This window comes from Hemitrygon akajei, chromosome 11 (assembly GCF_048418815.1).
Source record: "Hemitrygon akajei chromosome 11, sHemAka1.3, whole genome shotgun sequence".
NCBI lineage: Eukaryota > Metazoa > Chordata > Chondrichthyes > Myliobatiformes > Dasyatidae > Hemitrygon > Hemitrygon akajei.
Genome location: NC_133134.1, coordinates 44,611,300 through 44,630,919, shown reverse-complemented (window position 1 = coordinate 44,630,919; position 19,620 = coordinate 44,611,300). Strand labels below are relative to the sequence as shown.

Here is a 19,620-nt window from a genome sequence, read left to right as displayed (position 1 = left end):
GAGGACTGGACGATGAATATAGGGGCCTAGTAGTCACATGGTACAAGCTGAATCATCTAAAGCTCAACATCTGTAAGACAAAGGAGATGGTGATGGACTTTATGAAGACTAAGCCTGCACTGCTCCCTGTTATTAATGATGTTAGGGATGTGGATATGGTGAGGATCTACAATTACTTGGGGTATACCTGGATGAGACTTGAGTGGAGCACCAACACAGAGGCTGTGTACAAGAAGGGCTAGAGTCACCTTCACTTCCTTAGAAGACAGTTCCATCAGAGTATGCAGACCTCTCCTTCATGTTCTACCAGTCTGTTGTTGACAATACAATCTTCCATGCAGTGGTGTGCTGGGGCAATGGCATCAACATGGGTGATGTCAACAGACTCAATAAACTGATTAGAAAGGGTGGCTCTATTGTAAGAGTCAAACTGAACATACTAGAGACTGTGGTAGAACAAAGAATCCTATTGAAAATCCTAGCAATTCTGGACAATGTTTCTCACCCTGTTATGCCACCTTGGCTGAACAGAGGAGCACTTCTAGTCATAGACTAAGATAACTGTGCTGCTTCAAAGAGCACTAAATAAGGTCATTCTAACTGCTTCAGGTAACTTTTTTTTATTCTTTCTTCTCTTCTAATTTTTGTATATTTGTGTACTTGTAATGCTACTGTGACACTAATTTCCATTGGAATCAATAAACTATCTATCTATCTAATGACTGGTGATAAAAGAGGGAAAAAGGACATAAGTTGCAATCACCACTTATAACAAGTGAACTTTAAAGATACTAATTAAACTGGGACATATTCAGCATTTCACTGTTGCTTCCACTTTACGAAGAGGTGAGCAGAGACTCATTCTGTATTTCATATGAGCTTTTACATTAAAAGTCACCAAATCATTTACATTATATAGTGACAAGCAAAATTCACAAGAATTCTGAAGCTGAGCCATGTCAGTCTTCTAATCATTAAAGATCCGAAATCCTATTTTAGCTTTCTAGTTCAACATATTTGTGTGGGCAATTTAAGATGCTAGCATCAACACCATGCCAAACTATATCAAAGAAGCGCAGGGTATGAAAACTTCTTGCATTTCCTCTCTGCAACAAACCCACTGGAAACTAATGATACGCACTGCATTGTCAGCAACTTACTGTTGAAAAAAATTATAATTACATTTTAAAAGTTTACCAAAAATTACAAACATTTTTAATAATTATAATGTTCATTAGAGCTTTAGCAGACTGAGAAAATGGAAGTTTTATTATTCAACACAAGTTAAGGTCCTGAATTAAAATCAAAGTTTAAGTGTTCACCTCAAAAATTCTGGCATATCCAGTTCTTTAATTGTTTCCCAGCAGTAGCAGTTTTTGTTTCACAGACCTTACCTCTCTAAATGGAATTAACATTGCCCCTACGGATAGAGTACGTCTTTTGAATATGATCATGAACCTCTCCATTACGTTTTCGTAACTTCAAAACATTAAACTAATTTAAAGGAAGACACAGGAGTCCAACATGCAAGTCTAACTTCAGATTTACTTTAAGCGAAGCGCACACGTATCACGTGAAAGTGTGATGAGGTATGCAATTCATGTATTTATACACATAACCCATAGTGAATAATTTAAATGAACTAGAATGCTTAATCAAATAATACATATACAAAATCACTCAAATATTACTAAACTATTAAATACTCAACACTTTCTATTGCATTTATTCACAAAATACATAAAGCAACCCATTTCAATGCATACTGTAGTTTTTAAACAAAAGGATTAATATTAGATATGTAGCTACTAGAATTTCCTTCTTGCTTTCAATGCTGAACAATTTCATGTAGAATCAGAACAGTATCTTCTACCAAATAAGCTGGCTTTTTATATTTTCATTGGCAAATCCAATTGCAAGCCACAAAATATTTATAAACTTCTTCAGCACTTCTTCCATTCTTGTAAATGATGGATTGTAAAAACTATGTGACACAATGACTACCACACCAAGAAAAAGTAACATGCTATGTTTATATATTTTGGTAGTTTAACGTTTAAGCACTAGGTTTTTGGTAAAGGTACTAATTTTACCAAATAATGGACACAAAATAAAAATCGCTGAAGAACACAGTCACCAAACATTTATTCTTGATGTAGCTTTTTTAAAAAAAATGTAATTCTCTCAGAAATGGTATTACACTTTCTGATTATTGTTAGAAGATTTGGAGGGGAAAAAGGCAATTTGTATTTGCCTTCATGCTCAAGGTGTCAATAACCTTTATGATTGTACTTGTATATAAAATGTGTAAAGTTTTAGGGATTACAGTAAGCATCCCATGAATCATATGCACCTCTAATCATAAATTATAAATATCTAGCCAACACAAATGATTTAACTGCCCTAATGCTGAAGTCAGAAAACGCAATACATTATAGTATGTTCCCCACGATTACCATAATCAACTTTATAAATTTCATGTGCTGAATTATTTATGACACGTGTAACATATTGGCAAAGACATTTAAGACTTACTTAGTGCAGATATTTAATAGTTTATCATTGCATATGACAGGACTCTCCATTGACAACTTCATTAGACATTTATTTAATGCAGTTGGATAATAAGGGGGCATATTCATGCAATGATAAGGATTTTGATGAAGACTGTTTCTTGCATAGTAATCATTTCCATGGTGTAAAAGTGTCAGAATTTAATATTGCACTGATTGCTGAATTAAGTTCAACTAATTCTCTTAGCTTATTTCATATCAATTGACAAATCAGCAACTCTTTTCTCATTTCTCTTCCTACCTGTCTGTCCATTGCCTTTTGGTAACATATTATAACAACATTTATTAGTTTCCACATTTATGAGGGGTGATTGATGAGTTTGTGGCCTAAGGTAAAAGAAGATGAGTTATTAACTTCAAACTTTCTGCATAATCACTCAAAGAGTTGACTTGTATGTGCAAGTAACGAGAGCTGTATAACTCATATCCTTCCACCTTAGGTGGCCTATGAACTTATAACAATTGAACTTATCAATCATCTGCCTGTGGACACTTTCTGGAGGTTCAAGATCCGTATACTCCACGACCGATGGACTAAGTGTGTAAGTGTAGGAGGGGACTATGTTGAAAAATAAATCTGCCAGGTTTCCTAAAATTGACTCCTTCTACCTTAGGCCATGAACTTACCAATCACCCCTCGTATATTGGCAACATGAAGCTGCATTTCGGAAAGAACAAACTACCCCAAATAGGATTAGCAGAAATATGCTCCACACTAATACTGAGAAAATTTCACATGCCATTTTCAGTCCGGGTGACAAACCATTCTCTTGCCATCAATCCCATTGTTCTCTGTGCTGGGCACCGGAACTGTACAAGGCTATCAACCTTCATGATCTATCAGTTCTGGATTGAGTTTCTGACTTGCCACGTACATAATTTCCCAGTATGTCAGAGCGGCGTGGAGGGAAATCGTCCGCCAACTGGAAATTCCAGATGCAACCTAACGACAACGACACATACCTCTGCATGAAATCTCAGACGTTTGTTCAAGTTCTATCACTCCACTGCTGGCAGCTGTGCATTCAATTGTCAAGGCCTTCAAATTTTGCAACTTAGTTTTTTCTTTAAAATGCTGTTAAAAGCCTTTCACTGACCTAGCCTTTGACAAGCTGGCATAATTCCACCTTAAGCATTTGACACTGATCTTTTTTTTGGTGGTGTTATTTCTCCCGTGCATCACTTTAAGGCATTTAAGCTATATTACAGGATTTAAGAGGGGTCAGCTGTTCATATCACCAGACTGCCTCAAAATATAACTGATGATCATCCCTATATTTCACAAACAACCTAGTTAAACTAGTTTCCTTTCCATCCTCGACAAAAACAGTTAACTCACAATCAGCTCTCTAAAAAAGAAAACCCTAGAAACACTCTATTCTAACCATTTGTCCACAGCGAAAAACCCCCAACTTTACAAACTGACAACTTTGCTTCAGAAATGTTCCTTACCTCATACGGCATACCCAACAAATACCACTGACTTTGACTTGACTTTCCTAGTTGTCTGATTTGATTTGGAAGAGGGTGAGTTTCAAGGTTAAATGAGAAGCTGCTGTCCATGGATAGTATATTCCTTATAAAATGAATCCAATATCACAAGTTAAAACGGCTCTTACAATTCAACCAAGTAGAAGTCCCAAATGTTACAGCTTTTGACTGACAAAGTGATTGTGCACAACAGCTGTCCAGAAGCATTATACCTCTCTGACAACACTGTCAAAATCGAGTGGGAGTCTTAATTTGAATTTACCAGTTTAGAGTACCATATATTAGTCCCATGCGGCCTCAGTTAAAATAACTGGTTTTCTTTAGAAAACTAAGGACTGGGAAAAGTTTCAGCCTATGAATCATCATGTGATCATGTTACGATTGCCTTCAGCAGTCCGAACCCTCAGCTCTGGAATTCACTCCTTAAACATCACTGCCTCATCACTTTCTAAAATAAACTGCCTTTATGAACAAACATTTGATGATCAAATGTTGTTTGAAGTTGGTTCATGACATGCTCTGGAATATGTTAATTTAAAGACATCACATGAAGGCAGACTGTTTTCTTAATGTAATTTTACCAACAGTGGAGCAGATATCTTTTGTACAGCCATCATATCTTACCTTCGTAACTATTTGATCCTAATTATTTTCTGCTTGGTTACAGATAACTAAATTAAGAGATTCAATACAGATGTAGATCATATTAAATCACTTACCGTACATAATACCTAACATACCATAACAAACATTTTTGCAACAAAAAAGTTCAATAGGCAATTGTCTTTATTTCTTGCCAAGGAAAAAGAAACAGGCTTTGTTCAAATGTTTCCTAACCTAAACAAAGAAATCCTAGACTAAACAAAACTATTGCTTAATGGATAGCCAAAGTCAAAGTTATCTTAATTAAACCACACCAAATACAAGACTCACGATAAAATAGTTATCTAAATTATAGCAGGATTTTTTTATGCTTCTGCCCATGAGGGAAAGCATCCAGTACCCTTAAAAACTGGAGATGAGTGTGGACAGACCAATTACCTAGGGCTTGTCTTTCCATTGAATCACAAAGATTGTCAAATCTATCTGGGAAACAACTGCAGACTATGAAGTTATCAGTCAATTTAAAGAACTGCTTGCATTCCACAGCAGAAATTCATAAATACCAGATATATGGAAAACAACTGAAGACCTCTAATGATAAAATTAACTTATGTAGACCTCATGTTAAACTATAATGTAAGTCACTTAAATTGGACTTGTCCTTCAAATTCAAAAAATATTAAATGTCCACATTACCATTTATTGCTGAATGGTCAATGCTTGTAGAAAAGATTACATTTCTAACATTCAAAATATATTTTCTTTTACTTCTGTGTTGACTTCCCTTCTGAGAATGTCTACCCTTGATGTTTTCTTCCTTTATTATTATGTGAGATTGCAACTTATCCCCTTTACGTTCATTAATTTATTCCCCCACCCCATTTGATCTAGTGCATTTTGAAGCTTACTTCAAAACCATGTCACTTTCCTCAGTTCCTTTTTTTTGGGCTGAGACTTAAACTAGGTGATGTCCTACTTAAAATTGTTCCCTTTGTTTGAATCTTAGATTCACTGTGGAGTTAATAACAGATTATAATCCACTTCTCCTGTTCCCTTTTACAGTAACTTTGCCATTTGGATCTCTAAATCCAGCTGTCGATCCCTTTAAAATTCTGTTAATTATCACCACTGAGTCCCTCCTCTTCAACGCAGTCCTTTGCCTTCTTTCATCCCTACTTCTACAGGTCTGAACTTGCTCAAATTCTTTAAAAACTTATAACTCAATATGAAATATTCACTTTCAATGCAGATTCTGCTTGTCGAAGAAGCACTTCCTACAATTTAACTTTATTTCAGAAAAATCGCTGTAGGGGAGGTGTTGGGAATGTACCAATCCAGTAGAACACGATCAAAGTTCATAATTTTCCAATTACAATTACTGAGGATCCAAACAATGGTGCTTCCTAACAGCAAACAAAATATATTGCCAAAAACATTGTAGGACTGAGAATATATGGATTATATAATGGCCATGAAATCTTAAAACAATTATCTTGATCTCACCACCATAGTTGTAGAGCTTTTTTCACATTTACTGTTTAATTAATTACACACTAACTGCTTGAACAAAAGATAGTCATCAGGTCCGTGCCTTCACCTAGGAGAGTAATCCCATTAGTTCCATTATTATTTTTATTTCCTTGTAGTCCCACGGTTCACTATATCTCAATGCCCAATAATTCCCCTTCTGATTCTTTTGCCACACACTGAAAGGGAAAGATTACAGTGGCCAATTCATCAAATAGCACCCCCAAGGTCACAATCACAGCTGAGTTTCTGAAGCTCTGAAGCAGCAGTGCAATCTGATGCACCCACTATGCAATCAATCATTTTTAGTTAGTGTCAGTTCTCACAGCATTTACTGTGCTTTCCACAGGGATCACTCGCTCTGTGATTCCCATTCGTCCCTCCCCGCTGATCTCCCTCCTGGCACTTAACCCTGCAAACAGCCAAAGAGCTAGCCCTGTCCATTCACCTCCTCCCTCACCTCCACTCAGAGCCCTAAACAGTCCTTCTAGGTGAGGCAACATTTCATCTGCAAATCTGCTGGAGTGATCTATTGTGTCCGGTACTCCCGATGTGGCCATTGGTGAGACCCGTCATAAATTGGTGACCACTTCATCAAGCACCTCCACTCCATCGTCAAAAGTGGAACTTTTCAGTGGCCAAACATTTTCATTCCTGTTACCAGTCCAATATTGTCAGTCCATGGCCTCCTCTTGTGCCAAGATGAGGCTGCCCTCAGGGGAGAGGAACAACACCTTATATTCCATCTAAGTAGCCTCCAACCTGATGGCATAAATATCGATTTCTCCTTCCAGTAAAAAAATACTTCCCTCCCCCTCCCCTCTTCTTCCATTCCTCACTCTGGCCCTTTACTTCTTCTCACCTGCCTATCGTTTCCCCCGGGTCCCCTCCTCCTCCTTTTCTGGCCCGCTCTCCTCTCAGATTCCTTCTTCTCCAATCCTTTACCTACCCCTCCCACCTGGCCACACCTGTCACCTTCTAGCTAGCCTCCTTCCCCTCCAACTTTTTATTCTGGTGCCCTCCCCCTACCTTTTTGTCTTGAAGAAGAGTCCCTGCTTGTAACGGCGACTGTTTACTCATTTCCACAGATACTGCCTGACCTGCTGAGCTCCTCCAGCATTTTGTGTGTCTGTTACTGAGTTTGATTTGGTTTCTATAAGGCAAACTACTGGAAGTGTAAATTGGTAACAGCATTCTGCAGACAGGATATCCAAGACTTTACAGAACGACAAGGAAAATAGTAAAATTCCTTATTCAATATATGAGGAGAAAGGAAATAACTGAAGGAATTGAAATCCAGCAAAATAAAAGGATGTAACAAGTAGACTAAGAGCTAAAGAACAGTATCATTCCAATAATGATCAATTTTTTTTTGGCAGGAATGAGACACCATTATTTAATTTATGCTCTTTTGAATGACATATCAGAACCATAAATAACTTAATTTACAGAATCATTGGATTGTGAATCACCAGCCAACTTTGCATGCTAAGCATCATCCTTATTTTCAACACAATCAACTATTTCTTTAACACTCCCCAGGAGGCTGATAGCATGTTTTTGTGTTTGGTACGGTTAATAGCAGATCAATGTGTAGTCATAACCCACAGTGCAAAATTTCCCTGACAAACTACAGGGTAATAGTATGCAGTGCTAATTACTGCAGAATTTCTGCATTAAACTCTGGGACACCTAATCTTCAAAACAATTTATATTAAAACATATCTGAGTGTTAACATTAAATTTTCATCACTGATAAGGCACTGATATAAGATCATTTCCATTTATGCTTATAGTTTAAAATTAAAGTAAACAATGAAAAATAAGCAGCATAATAATCAGAAACGACCAAGTTGCAGCATTTTCAGCTATGGGGTAGACTTGTACGTATGTATGAAATTTGCACTTTGAAATCATTTATCAAAGCAGGATTTCAAATTTTACTCAACAATATTCATGATTAAAATCAATATAATCATGCATTAGAAGTTCAGAATTCTAAATGGAAAGACCACAAATACTTTTAAGCTGATCTAAAAGACAGTGTTGCTGAGTGCTCCAGAAAGTCATCCTAATAAGCATTTAAAATTGCCTGATTAAAGCATAACACATCAATTAACAATACAGCTTGGACCATGTACATTCACTGTCTGGGATTCATCATGCCATGATAGCAAATAAATAATTCAGACCAGATTGCATTAGTAAATCCTGAATCATCATAGTTTCCTGACAAATAAGCAAACAAATGATTGCTTTATTAATGAAAATCAAGAGTAAAACCAGAAAGTGCTGGAAATACACAGCAGGTCAGGCCATGCCTGCGGGAAAATAATAATATTAAAGGAAGAAGACCTTTCATCAGAACTGAGAAAGAACAAAAACATGCAGGGGAGATTGAGGGCTAGGTTGAAGGGGTGGTCTAGAATGTTAAACCATGGTAGCCATGGGCATCATTTGTAAAGAAGGTTATCTGGTCCAAGAGAGAATTGGGAGCAGTTAGAGAGTGCAAATATTGACAAAGAATGTAGGCGTGTGAAATACCTAACATCAGACATTTACATTCAAGTGAGTCTGTTAAGATCAAGGAAATGGAAACAATAGAAGTGGCAGAAGGCACCAGAAATGTGACAGATATACAAGCCATTCAAGTTAAGACTGACTGCTGAAAGGAAAAAGACCTCCATTATTGATTTTATATCTAGGTTCAATCTCCAGTTTTAACTGGTCCAACAGTTCTCAGATCAATTTCCAGTCTTCTCAACACCAAGGTAGATGAAGTGCAAAAGCAACTTGACCTCACAGCTATCTACAAAGTTTATTTATAATTGCTAATCTTTATGGAGTTGTAATTAACTTTTAAAACAGCATATTGCAAAAAGGCATACACATGCAAGGCAGAAATGCTTCAAAAACAGAAGTGTTTCTATGTAAAGTTCCATTTACAAATACACTTATAAGAACTGTTTATTTCAACAGGCAAATGAGTTAAGATGCCAGAAATTTGTCAATCCTTTTACTCCAGTATATCGTAAAATATTTTCCTCGTGATCAATGCACATTACCGATCAGCTCAGAATCCTAAAATGGATAAATCAGAGCATTGTAATCCTTATTTTGTTAAATTAAATTTTTGCTAGAACACGACATGGGGAACACCAGAAGCAGCTTTTAAAAGTTATATTCAAAGACAACATACCTTTAGCAATAAGGCCATGCTTATCTGCCATTTTGGAAACGTAAACATCAGGAGACACGCAGAAATCACTTGAACCCTGTTAAAGAGATGAAAATGACAAATCAAAAATGACTGGAAACTGGAAGAGTACCTTTAAGAATTATTAATGTAATTTTTGTTAGTTACTACAATTAGGGCTGCGTGGATGAATGATTGCACTGGCTTTAAATAGGGATACATAAAGCTCCAATCACAAATATGCAGCAACATTGTTCTAAAGATGTCATAATGTTCTCAAAATGAATAGGAATTGATGTCAGGATCATTTCAAAATGCAATCCCGAAATTTCATTATTGTTTGAACAATTACACTAGATTTTCTGGTAACTTTTAACCTGCCTCCATCCGCACAAACCCCTAACCACAACGTCATTGCCAAAAAAACAAAAAAGCTACAATTAATTCAACATTCAACACTCAATTATGAAATTTAATTATTTTCACACTTTTTTTTCCTTTCATGAACATCTAATATATGACAATCACTTATTCTCAAATGACTCTATTGTGTAAGAGCAGTGAGTGACAGTAGGCAAGTCGGGGAGCAGGGGAATTGGCTGAGAGGTGTGGGTGGGTGGGGTTTAAAAGTAGGAAGTGTAACTAAAGCAGACCTGTAGAGATTGAACAGTGAAATGTAGAAGGGTTAGACTGAGGATGCTGCAACAGGCACCCACATTAAAAAGAATTTATCCCCAAGGACAATGAATGTTGTAAATTTTTATAAAGCTTTAGATGACTTTGCAAAATGTTTCCTGATTCTTGTCCCCATGAATGAACTTGAAAATGACATACACTTAATCCATCAATTGATTTGCTGCTTTGGATTCATATACTTGAAGTCAGTCATGTGTTACAGGGAGCGTCGATAAATATTGAGCAGTCCCCCAGGGCCTCCTCCTAAGGCGGTATGTGCATTAAGGGAACTTCTGCCTGAGGATTCTCAGGAAACAGAATCACGTAACCACCTAGCCTCCCTCTAATTAGGATGAGACTTCATTACATGGAGCGGGGCAGAGCTGAGCTCTGGGTGACAGGTGCATTGCTCAGAAATCTCCCCAATGTCTCTCAGTTCAGACAAAGCAACAGCTCCAGAAATAAAAGAACAGCAGCAATTTATCACAGATAAGAGTTATAAATCAGGCCCATTGGGTCTGATTGCCGTCTCAAATGGAGATGGCTATGATTTAGGTGATTGTGGAGCTAAGTGTCACTCTTCTTACCATCACCAAATAGATTCAGACCTGTGGTTTAGGACCAGGAAGAAGTCACACAATTTATTGTTTCATTTACATTTATGGAAGAACCATAGGACCATAAGATATAGGAGCAATATTATGCCCTTCAAATTTACTCCACCATTCTATCATGGATGATATATTTTCACTTTCAGCTTAATCTTCCTGCCTTCTTCCTTAACCTCTGACACCCTTACTAATCAAAAACCTATCACCTCCACTTTAAATATACCCAATGACTTAGACTGCACAGTCAGATGTCACCACCTTCTGGCTAAGGAAATCTCTTCTCAACTTTGTTCTAAAGGGCTATCCTTGTATTCGGAATCTGTGCCCTCTAGTACTAGACTCTTCCCACAATTGAAAACATCCTCTTGAAGTCCACTCTATCTGAGCCTTGGTGGTGTCAGCGATTTCTGTTATCTATGGGGGGAAAATATTGAGAAGAGAGTGTAAATTCCTTATTTAGAAACTTGCAGCTACTTTTTCTATCACTTATGAAATCTGCTAACAGCACGGCATCTCTGGTGGCTGATTACCATTCCAAGTTTTCAATTGCAAGCTTTGCTGAAAGTTTGACAATACACATTGAAGTGACGATGTGATGGATGGTTGAAGGAGTAACATGGCAAATTTAGTATGGGACAGTGCTTTCTCTTCAGAGCTTACTGATTACAAGCAATGGGTTACAGAAAGAAAAGTAGCTCCTTGAACTTTTAGAAAATCTGGCTGTTCCATGCAAACAATCTGCTGAATTTCAAGTGCTTTAATTTCATTAAGAATGAAATCATTAGTGCCCACTATCCACTTGGATATGGTTGTCATAGCCAGGGGTGGTAGTGGGGATAAGTTCCCACTAACTATAAAGTGCTCTAAATGGTGTGCGACTCTTAATGGCTCAAGTCCAACTCTTGGCCTTCACGTGTGGCTTAGCTACGATGCCCAGCGGAACTGTTCCTACTGACAACAGGCAAAAGCAGACAACTGGCGCCTCAAAACTACCGGTAGTTGCTTCGGGCGGGTGGGGCTTGTCAGCCTTGGACGGCAGCCCACCTAGGAGGAAATCTCTGATTTTAAACCTCTGCTGCCTTGCAGCCATACCCACCAAAGGGAAAGGCTTCAGGAGTAAACCACGAGAAAGAAATCCGGAGCCGGGGTCCCTAAGGCAGTTTGATGTTGTTTACAACTTCACTCTGGCAACCTCTGCGATGACACTAGTGCCAAGCTGCATCAATGCTTGCCCTTCCCTTGGACAACACCAGTGACGTGGAGAGGGGGATCTCTCTGCATGGGCAACAGCCACTTCTTCAAATCTTCCTGCCCAGGCTTGTGCCCTAGAGAGGACACAGTCCACCAGAGGCGCAAACCCATGGTCCCCTGGGATCCACAGCTGCCTACTACTATGGCTTGAACAATTCTTTGCCCACACACAGCTCGGCTATTCCATGATTATTCATTTTGGGGAAGGGGAAAAGAGAAAGGGAAAGGGGGGAGGAACGGGGAAATCAGACCCAATATTGCACTCCTCCATTGGAAAACCAGGCTTTCTCGTGCAAACACTGATCAAATCCAAAGTAATCTAGGACATTAACAATTACCCCACCTGGTACCTCGATGAGAGAATTGTCATCGACAGCCAGTATTCAATTCAGCTTCAAAATGCCCTGAAAGTTCATACTGAAGATCAAACAGATTCAGCTGAACAAGTAGGGAAAGTACCAGTGTGCTTTTAAGACTGTAGTCAAACAGATGTGTGTGGTCCATGGTGTCAAAGACTTAACAATCCAAACCTGCATCCCTATATCAAAGCACTGTACAATATAGAGTTGAAGTTTGCTTTCAGAGGGAGGCACCTCCAGACCTTAACAAACAAAAGCAATATGTGTGCCAATTTGCTGGGAGCTTGGTGTGGACAACATTGCACATGTGCTACATTTACACACATGGAGGACAGAAATGGATAAATACCGAACTGCATTAATTTTATTTATCCATGTCATATTTACTTCTAATTAATGTGGTCATGTTTTTAATTTTCCTGATCTGTTCAACTTAGTCTGGTAATAATTTTAGAAATGTCCCTTGTAATTTTTGAATCTCAAAATGATTGCATTTGTTATAATCAGTCCTCTCATTCTCATCCAACTTATTTTCTAAATACGACTCAAATGCATCCACTCAGTACTCAATGCCAAACTTTTACATTTCTGCTCTGTTGACCATCTTCCTAAAGCATTTAAATTATTACCAGCTGGTTCTGTCAGCTGCAGGACAACCTTCCAACACTTTGTATAGTATCACTTGTGTAATTATCAGGTTTCCTCTCCAGAAAGTCTAAACCTCAAAGCAACTGCAGTATTACCTTTCATATGCTTAAGACTAGGGATCTGACAAAATTATTTAAGCAATATTCTCTCAATAATCAAAATATGTTTAATCTGAACATCAACCAGTTGGTATCACAGTTTAAGATCTACAAAGGAAACAAATTTTGCATGCTGCCTCTGAGCCTCCAAGAAATACAATTATATGGTCAAATACAAAGAGCCAGCACATTCTGGTCTCATCCTTCCCTCTTTCCTTGCTTAACTGTACATTATACGAGATAGAGTAATCAGAATCAGGTTTATTATCACCAGTATGTGATGTGAAATTTGTTAACTTAGTAGTAGCAGTTCATTGCAATACATAATATAGAAGAAATAAAATAATAATAAATAAGGGTTATTCAGTATACTGAATAGATCAAAAAATGTGCAAAAAAACCTGAAATACTATTTTTTTTTTAAATGTGAGTTAGTGCCCAAGGGTTCAATATCCATTTAGGAATAGGTTGACAGAGGGGAAGAAGCTGTTCCTAAATCGTTGAGTGTCCGCCTTCAGGCTTCTGTACCTCCTACCTGATGGTAACAGTGAGAAAAGAGCATGCCCTGGGTGCTGGAGGTCCTTAATAATGGACGCTGCCTTTCTGAGACACTGCTCCTTGAAGATGTCCTGGATACTCTGTAGGCTAGCACCCAAGATGGAGTTGACTAGATTTACAATTGCAGCTTCTTTCAGCCCTGTGCAGTAGTCTCTTCCCCCCATCCCCCCCCCCCCCATACCAGACAGTGATGCAGCCTGTCAGAATGCTTCCGCAGTACATCAAGAGAAGTTTTTGAGTGTATCTGTTGACATACCAAATCTCTTCAATCTCCTAATGAAGTATAGCTGCTGTCTTGCCTTCTTTATAAGTGCATCAATATATTGGGACCAGGTTAGATTGTCAGAGATCTTGACACCAAGGAACTTAAAACTACTCACTCTCTCCACTCCTGATCCCTCAATTAGGATTGGTATGAGTTCCTTCGTCTTACCCTTCCGGATGTCCACAATCAGCTTTTTCATCTTACTGACGTTGAGTGCCAGGTTGTTGCTGCGGCACCTCTCTACTAGTTGCCATATCTCACTCCTATACGCCCTCTCGCCACCACCTGAGTTTCTACCAACAATGGCTGTATCGTCAGCAAATTTATAGATGGTAGTCGAGCTATGCCTAGCCGCACAGTCATGTGTATATAGAGAGCAGAGCAGTGAACTAAGTACACATCCGAGGTGCGCCAATGTTGATCGTCAGCGGGGAGGATATGTTATCACCAATCTGCACAGATTATGATCTTCTGGTTAGGAAGTCGAGGATCCAATTGCAAAGGGAGGTACAGAGGCCCAGGTCCTGCAACTTCTCAATCAGGCTTGTGGGAATGATGGTATTAAATGCTGAGTTTGAGATTATTTTAACAATTGTTCAATTATTATTCCTTTGTTATGTTTAAAGCAGCAAATCGCCCCTTTGTTCTAAAGTAGCATTATCAAAAAAAGACACTGAGCCATTATGAAATATTTAAACAAATGGCCAAAAATGAGGCAGTTATTAAAGAGCTGCTTGAAAGGAAAAATAAAGGGCAGACATTGTGAATTCTAATACTTAGGGTCTCAGAAACTGAAGGCAATGGTGGAAAACTTAAATCTGGAGAACATAAAGAGACCAGAATTAAAGGATCACCAATATCTCAAGAGTTGTGATGCTGGAAGTTGATGGCTGATTGGAATAGTGTAAGTCAGGGCATATGGAGCAAAATTCTAGCTATCTCGTTTATGAAGTGTATAGTAGCTGTAACAGAATAATTTGTATCATTGAGACTGCATTCTCAAGGAAGAATGTTTTTTGATCTAGATAACAAATTGATACACAACCTGTAAACTCCACTCACATATTAGCTTGAGAACAGAATGTTATTTCACTAATGTTTTTAAATCTACAATGCAACATTTTTACAATCTTTATCACTATGCTGCTCATATTATCTAGACCTGCAGATTTTCATTCTTCTAAAATTCAAAAGCAAGAAAGCAGGCTGCAAGCCTGCCCGATGGATGCATTATAATAAAGCACTGCATAATCATTCATCAACAAAATTTATTGAATGCAATTCAAAATAATCCAATTCATAATAATTCAACCAACAGGCAACACAGTTTGCAATGAATGCTGAACTTTGAAGAGTTTCTCATCAGATATTGTGTATTCAACTCAAGCTAGTGTTTGCATTGTGATGTAAAGAGTTTAACAAAGTTAGGACTAGTGCAGAGCTTCTGAACAAAATGTATATTTCAATATATCTGCTGCTACTTACTGACCTAGTGACATGTTAGAAAGTGAGAACATGATTAATTTGAAATAAAAATTGCTAGTTAAAACCAACAGATTCAACTTTGCTTTCAGATGGACTCCCAAACACTAATACGTGAAAGGAAAGGAAAAGTCTATGCATGTTTACAGCATTCACCTGGAACAAAATATGTATTGCATACTACATGAAAAATGTTACCATCTTTAAGAAAAAAGTTGTTACCAGAGTAGAAATCAAATATGCAAATCAATGATGTAAGGCCCAAAATATACTTAACTTCTACTAGAAGTCCTGTAGCGAATTCTAACAGTGAAGTGTTACATGTGGGAATGTGCGACTGTGTATAATGAGCCTGAGAAGCATCATCTGAATCACAAGTAAGCAAAGCACCAGAACGTTTAATGCCTGCTGCTAAAAATAGCACTGAATACTGGAACAGAGACAAAGGCACTGGGCTAAGGGGTCGAATATCCTTTGCGTCTGTCCCACTCATCTTTATGCAGTCACGACTTTCAGGATCTATGCAAGCTTTGTGAAAGTTTCTAAGTAAAAGATTCCAGGTTTCTTTCAATGAGAATGCAAAGGTTTGGGATGACAATGAATTATAAAGAAAAATGGAAAAAAAAGCACATACCAGAGAAAATAAGGCGAAAAGAGCAAGTCACTTTTCCCTTGAGAAAAAGCTGAGTGGAAACTTAACAGAGTCTCTGATAACTTTTAAAAGGTTTTAAGAGTGGCACGGAGAAAATGTCCAGAGTAAATTTATTAGAGTACATGCATCACCATATACTATCCTGAGATTCATTTTCTTGTAGGCTTTCATAGTAGACCAAAAAAATACAACAGAATCAATGGAAAATTGCACTCAAAGACTGAGAAGCAACCAATGTACTAAATGCTAAAGATGACAAAATATGCAATACAAAAAAAAACAAATAATAGTAAGAACATGAGTTGTGGAGTCCTTGAAAGTGAGTCTATGGGTTATGAAGTTAGTTCCCTATTAAGGTAGGTGAAGTTTCAGGAGCTTGATAGCTGAAGGGTAATAACTGTTCCTGAACCTGGTGGAATGGGACCAAGACTCTTGTGCCTTGCTCGCAACGGCAGCAGCTAGAAGAGAGCATGTGCTGGGTGGTTGGGGTCCTTACTGATGGATGCTGCTTTCTTATGGCAGTCTTCCTTATAGATGTGCTCAATGTTGGGGAGGGCTTTTCTGTGATGGACTAGGCTACATCCAATACTTTCTGGAAGCTTCTCTATTCTTGTGCATTGGTATTTCCAAACCAAGTTATGATGCAACCAGTCGGTATACACCACACCATGTACCTACAGAAGTTTGTCAAAGTTTTGGATGACATGCCGAATCTGTGTAAACTTCTAAGTAAAGGCATTTAAATGCCAGTCACAGCACAGATCCTCTGAAATAGTAACGCCAAGAAATTTTAAGTTACTGACCTCCTTCACCTCTGATCCCCTAATAAAGATGGCTGATGAACCTCCAGTTTCTTCTCCATATAGTCAACAACCAGCTGTTTGGTTTTGTTGACATTAAGAGTATTCCAATCTCCCTCCTATATGCAAATTCATCACTACTTTTGATTTTGCCCACAACAGTCAGCAAATTTAAATGTGACACTGCAGCTGCACTTAGCTTTATAGTCATAACTATAATGAGAGTAGAACAGGGGACTAAGCACACAGCCTTGTGGTATACATCTGCTGATGGAGATTGTGGAGGAGATGGTGTTGCCAATCCAAACTGACTGAGGTCTTACAGGAAAGAACATTACCAAGACATATCAGTACCAGACAGTTACCACATAAGGATTTCAAAAAGAATTTCACATCCCAAAGGTGGAGAGAACATAAAAACAACTGCTACAACTGAGAGTGGTCAAAATGAATAGCATAGACTTATTCTAGGAGAGGCTAGACAAGCACAAGCTAGAATGGAACAAAAGGATTATGCTGCCAGATTTGGGTATAAACGTGTATCCAAATCAAGCAGATAAAGTCAAAATAAACAGGAGTCTAAACAATGTACACCAAAAAATATTTTCAAAAACTATAGATAGCACACAGATTGCCATTATAAAAGGTGGCGGAGACTAAACTGTAATCTGGAACATGGATGTGAGATAACGAAGAAAAGAATCAGAATCAGGTTTACTATCACCAGTACGTGTGTGAAATGTGGTAACTTAGCAGCAACAGTACACTGCAATACATGTTTATAGAAAGAAAAAAAATAAGATCACTTACAGTAAGCATATACAGTATATGCCTATTAAATAGTTAAGATCAAAAATAGTGCAAAGCTGACAAGATTTTTTTTAATTAGGCAGGGTTTATGGGTTCAATGTCCATTTAGGCATCATGTGGCAGACAGGAAGAAGCTGTTCCTGAATTGTTGAGTGTGTACCTTCAAGCTTCTGCACTTCCTTCCTGAAGGTGACAATGAGAAGGGGACATCTCCTCAGTAATGAGGGCCCTTAATGATGAACGCCGCTTTTCTGAGGCATTGCCCCTTGGACACTATGGAGGCCAGCACCCAAGATGCAGCTGACTGATTTTATGACTTTCTGTGGCTTCTTTCGGTCTTGTGCAGTACCCCACCCCCCCCCCACCCCCACGGCAGGGAGTGATGCAGCCTGCCAGAATGCTCTCTATAGAAGTTTGAGAGTTTTTAGTGACAAACCAAATCTCTTCAAACTGTTAATGAAATATAGCTGCATCAATATGTTGGGACCAGGTTAGATCCTCAGAGATCTTGACACCCAAGAACTTGAAACTGCTCACTCTCTCCACTTCTGATCCCTCTATGAGGATTGGTTCATGTTCCCTCGCCTTACCCCTCCTGAAGTCCAATTATTCTTAGCAACAAAATACATTCAACCAATTTTTAAACAAAATTAAATTTCAAACTTCTAAAAATCTTTGTAAGAGTCCTATTGCAAATATAATCCAATGAGATAACAATTTATAATTTAGCACAAATACAAATAAAACCACAAACACTTGAAATTCAATATGATATTACTGAATAATACTGAATTAAAAAACGGCAATATTCAGTGTGGGAAGAACAAAAAAAAAGTGACACTAATAGACTGGATAAATAATTGAGGGCATATTATGAGCCCATCCTCCACGTGTACTAACTCATACAAATGCACGCAGGCAGTGCTAAATTTCCCACTTAGATCCATATTTCAAGTCAATGACAAATTAGATGTAAACAAAATGAAGGCCACAAATGACGCGATGTCACAAGTGTGTGTGCGCGCGTGCATGTGCGTGTGCGCGTACATACATCACCATATACTACCTTGAGATTAATTTTCTTGCCGGCATTCACAGTAAATATGAAGAACCACAATAGAATCAATGAAAAAGCACACACCACAAAGGCATACTAAAAACAATGTGCAAAAGACAAAAACTGCAAATGCAAAGAGGAAAAACAAAATAATAATAATATATAAATAAGAATGAGTATTGAGAACATGACTTGAAGAGTCGTGATGGCTGAGTGGTAATAACCGTAACTGAAATCTGGTGGTGTGGGTCCTGAGGCTTGGTACTTTCTTCCTGATGGCAGCGGCCAGAAGAGAGCATGGCCTGGATGGTGAGGGTCCCAAGGGTGGATCCTATGACAGCGCTTCTTGCAGATGTGCTCAATGAGGGGAGGTATTTGTGGAGATGATATATTCTTCTTATGGCAGTATGGGTTTCATCTGCGTGCTCTCATTTTCAGAAATATGCAGGTTGATTAACGGACTGATGGAAGTTGCCCTTGCTATAGAGCAGTGGTGGAATGTGGAGAGGAACTGATAAGCTATGGGGGAGATGATGCAATTGAGAAGCAATAAAATATTGGATTTACCGAGGATCAGAACTGAGTGCGCCAACTGTTGGTCTCTTTGCCCAGCCTTGGCAATGCTAAGCCATCGGAGCTAATGGACCACATGCAGTCTCTCCTGGGAAATCACCATTACTGTTTTATTTTTGAAGAACTCTTCATATAGCAAATGCCTGATCGGGTTTGCATACCCATCACTAATGCACATGTGAAGGGTTATAGGAAGCTTGCTATAATGGCTGATAGTCTACACTCAGCCAGGCAGTCGACTGTACTTCCTTAGAAGGTTGGCGTCATTCAATGTCTGTAGTGAGATGCTGAAGATGTTCTATAGGTCAGTTGTGGAGAGCGCCCTCTTCTTTGTGGTGGCGTGTTGGGGAGGAAGCATTAAGAAGAGGGACGCCTCACGTCTTAATAAGCT

General features: G+C 38.4%; 1 protein-coding gene across 4 annotated transcripts in view; it reads right to left on the bottom strand.

Annotated features, from left to right (window-relative positions):
- LOC140735558 (protein tweety homolog 3-like) overlaps positions 1-19,620 on the bottom strand; it is a 182,396-nt gene that overhangs the window by 50,077 nt on the left and 112,699 nt on the right. For all 4 annotated transcript variants that reach the window (XM_073060747.1, XM_073060748.1, XM_073060749.1 and 1 more), the window contains exon 7: positions 9,394-9,469. In XM_073060747.1, coding sequence (XP_072916848.1) covers positions 9,394-9,469 — 76 coding nt within the window. The remainder of the gene's footprint in view (positions 1-9,393; positions 9,470-19,620) is intronic.